The sequence below is a fragment of the Vicia villosa genome, linkage group LG2 (genome assembly GCF_029867415.1).
Source record: "Vicia villosa cultivar HV-30 ecotype Madison, WI linkage group LG2, Vvil1.0, whole genome shotgun sequence".
Classification (NCBI taxonomy): domain Eukaryota; kingdom Viridiplantae; phylum Streptophyta; class Magnoliopsida; order Fabales; family Fabaceae; genus Vicia; species Vicia villosa.
In genome coordinates this window covers 6,894,020-6,900,288 of record NC_081181.1, presented here as the reverse complement: position 1 = coordinate 6,900,288, position 6,269 = coordinate 6,894,020, and the positions used below count along the sequence as shown (strand labels likewise).

Here is a 6,269-nt window from a genome sequence, read left to right as displayed (position 1 = left end):
ACATAGATGTAGAAATTAGGAGTAGTTCCCTTTCTCATTCTTTTTCTTTTACAACCATAAAACATTAATAAATACTTGAATAAAATCCCCTTAAAAAACACCAACCAAAAACACTTCAAAAAACCTAATAAATGTTCAGACTTAAAACAAAAGTGAGGAAGTGGTGCGAGACCTTGTAGTAGGTTCTCGTCATCATGGAATTACCCTAAAAGACACAAACCAATCATTTCTTTTTTCTTTTGCCTGCTTGGCACCTAAGGGCACCGTTATCTCCGCTCCATCGCATCCTAGGTCGATCCCTTATGCAAGAGCGCGAGCGTTAACTCCGCCCAACTAAAAAACACAAAAACAAACAGAAAATCGTGAGCCGAACTACGGCGCTCTGATTCCTGAAAAGGATACGTAGGCATCAAGTCGCGGGGCTTGAACGAGCACACTTGCAATCCTTCTTTTCCCCGTATTTCTTTTGCATTCATTCACATATAGACATAGACATAGTATACACCCTTTAGATAGAAACAAACATAGGTGGATACCATCGAGTACGATGGGCGCGAGGGGTGCTAATACCTTCCCCTCGCGTAACCGACTCCCGTACCTTGATTCTCTGGTCGCAAGACCTTGTTCCTTCCTTTGCTAGGTTTTCTGGTATTCCTTTCCCTTATGGGATAAATATATTGGTGGCGACTCTGTTCATTTTTCGCGAGCGTGCGACAGCTGGCGACTCTGCTGGGGACGTTTCTAGACCTGTTGCTGGTCCATCCTTAGTGAGTCGATCCTAGCCTGCGTTTGTTTGTTTATTTACTGGGTGTTTATTTGTTTTATGTCTATATCTTGTATATATGTTTGCATGTTTATTTTCTGCTTGCATATCATGTTTATTTCTGATTGCACATCATGCATATGGATTATATTCTGTGTTCCTTGGGGTCTTCTGTTCTGTTTTGCAGGTGGGGGTTTTTGAGGTAAAAGGCCCACTACCCAGGCCAAGTGACACCTAGGATTAGCGTGGATGCTCATGTTGGCTCCCGTAGCTCTTGCTACGATCGAGTTGATGTGGGGTACCACAACTGGGCGAGGTTCTTTCATGGAACACTGTGTCTGGCACTCTTGTTGCCTCAAACACTTTGTACCCCATGGGAACTATAGACCCCAGTGACCATTAGGGACCACCTGTCCGTGTCTAGAATTCATACCCGTGAGTTTTGGGGAGGGACAGGATACCAGCCTTCATCATACCCGGATTTCCATTTTGCAATCTGAAGTCAAAATTTTGAACCTGTTACAATCAGTATTACCCAGATGTTCAGAGCTGCGAGGGACATTCAGTCTCTCACCACATCATGCACATGACACATCATGCTATTGCATCCACCTCACTTCATTCGTGGAGAAGCCTAAAATCTATTTCTAAAGAGAAAAGAAAAGAAAAAGAATATATACATACCTTTTTGCAAAAAAAAAAAAGAAAAAAGAAAAGGAATAATGAAAAGATTTTAGGATTCTCCCAATGAAATGCATTCCACCATATCATTTAACATGCATGTTCATTTATTTTCAGGAACTTTTTGGCTTTGTCTCCGACTAACACATGGCTCCACCACTGAAGACTGGCAAGCGCAATTACTCTTATTCTTTTGTGAATCCTAATCTGAAGTTTGTTGAGTGTTTGGCAAAGAAGATCACACCGGATGAGTCAACCAATTTCCGAGAAAAATATGGGTACATTCTGAGCCTCCTCAAGATGCCATTCACCAAGGATGAGCAAGAGGGAGTTCACACTTTGCTTCAGTTCTATCATCCTTCCCTCCGTTGTTTCGCATTCACTGATTATCTTTTGGCTCCTACCTTGGAAGAGTATTCGTCATTCCTTGGCATCCCTGTTGGGAAAGAGGTACCTTATTATAGCGCCATGAAGGCCCCTAATTCCATTGAAATTGCTAAGGCTCTTTATTTGAGCAAGTCAGTCGTGGAGGCGAGTCTCACCAAGAAAGGAGGTTGTCATGGTTTTCGTATGGAGTTCCTGGTTAAAAGAGGTTGTGATGCTGCTGAAGCCAAAGAATGGGACACTTTTAGAGCTATTCTGGCTCTAAGTATCTATGGTATTGTGATGTTCGCAAATGTACCTGACTTTGTTGATATGAATGCCATCCACATATTCATTCTGCAGAACCCCATTCCTACGCTTCCGGGGGATGTTTATCATTCCGTTCATCATCGTAATGAGCAGAAAGGAGGTTTGGTTAGATTCTGTGCTCCGCTGCTATACCGTTGGTTCAGATCACATTTGCCGGAACGTGGAGCTTTTGTTGATAGTAGGTACACATCTAGATGGGCTGATAGAATTATGGGGCTTAGAGCTAAGGACATTGTCTGGTACAACCGATCCTTGGACCATATGGAAGTTGTTATGAGTTGTGGGAAGTTCAAGAATGTGCCTCTCATGGGCATCAGAGGTGGGATCAACTATAATCCTATCCTGGCTAGAAGAACATATGGATACGCTTTCATTAGTCCTCCTGAACAAGCAGAGATCGCTGAGAATATTTACTATCATTCAGCCACCAATGTTGGGCAAATGGCAGAAGCTGCGCAAGCCTGGAAGAATATTTGCTGGAGAGATAAGAAGTATTTTGGTCAAAGAGACTGTGCGACTTATAAAGACTATACTGAGTGGGTTGAAGTTGTGGCCAACACCCAAGGGATGCCCTTCCCTCCAAAAGATCCTTTGTATCCTCCTGCTGGTGTACAACCCAACATTGTCTCCATGCCTTGTTATAATCAGACTGTGGAGCAGAATCGGAAATTGACTGAACAAATGGAGACGATGCAAGTTAAGATGAATACTGATAGGCAAGAGAAGCTTTCTGCCCTTCATAAGTTGAAAATGAGAGAAATAGAGCTTGAAGAATTGTATGCAAGAGGAAGTACTTCTCAGAAAAGGTCAAGGGTGACCATAGACTCTAAATCTGCTAAATCTCAAGAGAGGGAGATCAAAGAGCATTATGAGGATCAGTTGGCGGAATTGACAAAGAGGCTCCAAATCCAAACTGATATAGCCAAATCAGAGAAAGCCCGTCGAAAGAAAGCAGACAAGCTCCTCCTGGAACGTCAGGCAAAGATTGAGGGGTGTTATGAAGAGATTCGCAAGTTGAAGGGTCGAATGGAGGAAAAGGGCCAAAGTGATACTCAAGCTCAAGAGGAGGCCAGAGGTTGGGAATTGAGAAGCCGTTACTTGGAGACCATGCATTTCAGAAAGGACCTATTGATTCAAGAAGTTGTTAAAAGACCAACCCATGCTGAGACCAAAAAGCTGTTTGAAGAAATGAAGGCTTGGAGCTATAAGAACATTGGAGATAGCCCACTTCGTCATTTGGACATGGGAGATCCTGCTTAGTATTGGTTTTTGTTATTGAATCACCACCAGTCTTGTTGGATGGGGTTCCTATTTCCATTTTATGTATTTGTTGGCTCGTGAGAGCGGAATATTTTGTACTTCAAAAACGTGGTTGTGAAATTAATCGATTATGTTTCCTTATCCTGGTTGCTTATCTTGGTTGTGCTTATCTTGGTTATGCTTCACTATCTTCTCCGTTATCTTGTGTTGTTGGTTTGAGACAAAGCTAAAAAGTCTTGGAAATAATAAAACATGCACACATGCACCCATGCACTCATATCATACTGCATTTTCAGGTTTTTATCAGATTCTAATCGGGGTCCCTTCCAACAGCAGATTTCTTTTCCGACGACGAAGCTGACTTTCTTACATCCCTACCGCACCAGGAGTAACGAGAGAATCATGGATCAATTTGAACAGAGTCAAGCTGCCCTCCGTAGGGATATGGATGTTATGGGGGAAAGAATGACCCAACTTATGGAGACTCTTCATGTCGTTGTCCAAGGACAAGAAGAGCTCAGAAAGAGCGTTGCTGGGCTGATCAAAGATACTCCTACCAATTCTGATGATGGAGGGGTGAAAACTAAAGAGATTCCTGTTGAGGGGATAGCAAAAGTAGTGGATGACCACCACGAGGTTATTGACCTTGAATATGATCTTACTGCTGAGTTGACTGAGACTGCTAAGATGTACCAAGCTCTCGAAGAACGCCTCAAGGCCGTTGAGGTTGCTAAAACTTCGAGTTTCGACACTGCTGCTATGTGCTTGGTACCTGGGATTGTTATTCCCCCGAAGTTCAAAGTGCCAGATTTTGATAAGTACAAGGGAGTTACCTGCCCAGAGACTCACATTCGTTCTTACTGCCGTAAGATGGCCGCTCACGCTGAGAACGAACCTCTGCTTATGCATTTCTTCCAGGATAGTCTCACTGGAGCCCCATTAGAGTGGTATATGAAGCTCGAGAGGTCTAATGTTAGTACTTGGGGAGAACTTGTTGATGCCTTCTTGAAACAATACCACTACAATACTGCTATGGCTCCTAGCCGCACACAGTTGCAAAATATGTCACAGAAATCTGAGGAGTCTTTTAAAGAATACGCCCAGAGGTGGCGTGAACTTGCTTCCCGTGTCCAACCTCCTCTCTTGGACCGCGAGTTGATTGATTTGTTTATGGGAACTCTGAAGGGGCCGTATCTTCAGCACATGGTTAGTAATACTTCTCCTTCCTTTTCGGATGTGGTCATCATTGGTGAGAGGGTTGAGAACTGTGTCAAAGCTGGTACCATTCAAGGTGTTACTAATCCTAGCAACTCAAGTGGTAATGGTAAGAAGCCGTATTCTGGGTTTGTGAAGAAGAAGGAAGGTGAGACTAGCACCGCTTCTGTTGACCAAGGCCGAGCTCCTGCATATTCTGCTGTTCCACCTCCTTATTATCCGATGCCTTATGCTGTTCCTAGTCCGTATGTCCCTCAAGCATATGCTGCTGCTCTCCCGCAACCTTGGATGGCACCTCAACAGCCTTTCGTGCCGCAACAACCAGCTGCTGCTCCTCAGAATCGCCAACAGAATCCTAGGCCTCAAGGTCAGAGAGTTCCACAGAGGCAAAGATACCCTGACAGGCGTATAGATCCGGTTCCCATGCCGTATGCTCAACTTCTCCCCCAGTTGCTTGCTGGTCAACTGGTACAACTCCGTGAACTTGGACCTCCACCTAGTCCCCTCCCTCCCGGATATGATGCTAATGCTCGATGTGAATTTCATTCAGGTGCCCCAGGCCATACGATTGAAAAGTGTAGAGCATTAAAGTACAAAGTTCAGGATCTCCTTGATGACAAACTTATCTCGTTCGCCCCTACTGGTCCTAATGTGCAGAATAATCCTATGCCCCCTCATGCTGGTGCGACCAATGCTATTGAGTTATGTGATGATCAGATCCTAGTAAATGATGTTAATGAGGTAAGGATGCCGCTAGCAGTTATCAGAGAATATCTTATGCAACAAAAGGTTTTGTGTGAGCTACATGACTACTGTTTGCAATGTTCTTCTAACCCTGAGGAATGCGCTAGGTTGAAAGAAGAAATCCAGAAACTAATGGATGAAGGTGTTCTTAGAGTGGAAAGGGTCGTTCCTGTCGAAGATGTGGCTACTCTAGAGATACCTTACTATCCTGCTGAGGTGTCAAAGAATCAGAGTACTCCTTTGGTCATTCGTGCTCCGAGTACTCCCTTGGTCATTCAGGCTCCGAGGACCCCGTTGGTTATTCAGGTTCCAAATGTTCCTTCGACTCCTTCAACCTCATCTCTTGTTCCTTCTCCCGTGAGTAATTCCAAAGCTGTCCCTTGGAGTTATAATGCCGTGTATATTCGAGGGAAGAAGTTTGACTGTCCTCCAGTGGGTACTTCGAGTATCACAAATATTACTGGCACTAGTGGTATTACCCGTAGTGGTCGGATCTTTGCTGCCCCTCCTCCGCCTCCTAAAGAGACCAACAAAGAGGCTAGTACACAAGCAAAAGGAAAGCAAGTTGCTGTTGATCCTCCTGTAACACGTAATGCACAAGATGCCGAGCAACTCTTGAAGATCATTAAGAAAAGTGATTACAAAGTGATTGACCAACTTGATCAGACCCAAGCCAAGATCTCCATCTTGTCTCTCTTGGTGCATTCTGAAGCTCATCGTGATGCTCTGATGAAAGTTCTGGCTTCCGCTCATGTAACTCAAGATATTACCGTGCCTCAGTTTGAAGGGGTTGTGACCAACATTGCTGCTGGTAATTGTTTGGGTTTCTCTGATGATGAACTTCCACCTGAGGGTAGAGCACATAACAAAGCGTTGCATATCTCAGTCAGGTGTCTGGATGCTGTGTTGTCTC

General features: G+C 44.2%; 1 protein-coding gene across 1 annotated transcript; it reads left to right on the top strand.

The window, feature by feature from the left end:
* The first annotated feature begins 1,591 nt into the window (after positions 1–1,591).
* Positions 1,592–2,814, top strand: LOC131648508 (uncharacterized). The gene is made up of 2 exons (XM_058918260.1): positions 1,592–2,744; positions 2,786–2,814. Exons 1-2 carry the CDS (start codon positions 1,592–1,594, stop codon positions 2,812–2,814), a joined length of 1,182 nt encoding a protein of 393 aa, XP_058774243.1.
* Positions 2,815–6,269: the final 3,455 nt, after the last annotated feature.

Bases quoted from the DNA above. Each gene is read 5' to 3' on its own strand.
- LOC131648508 (XM_058918260.1), top strand. From the start codon at position 1,592: ATGGCTCCACCACTGAAGACTGGCAAGCGCAATTACTCTTATTCTTTT. The intron at 2,745-2,785 runs GTGTACAACCCA...TGTTATAATCAG, and splicing joins TCCTTTGTATCCTCCTGCTG to ACTGTGGAGCAGAATCGGAA.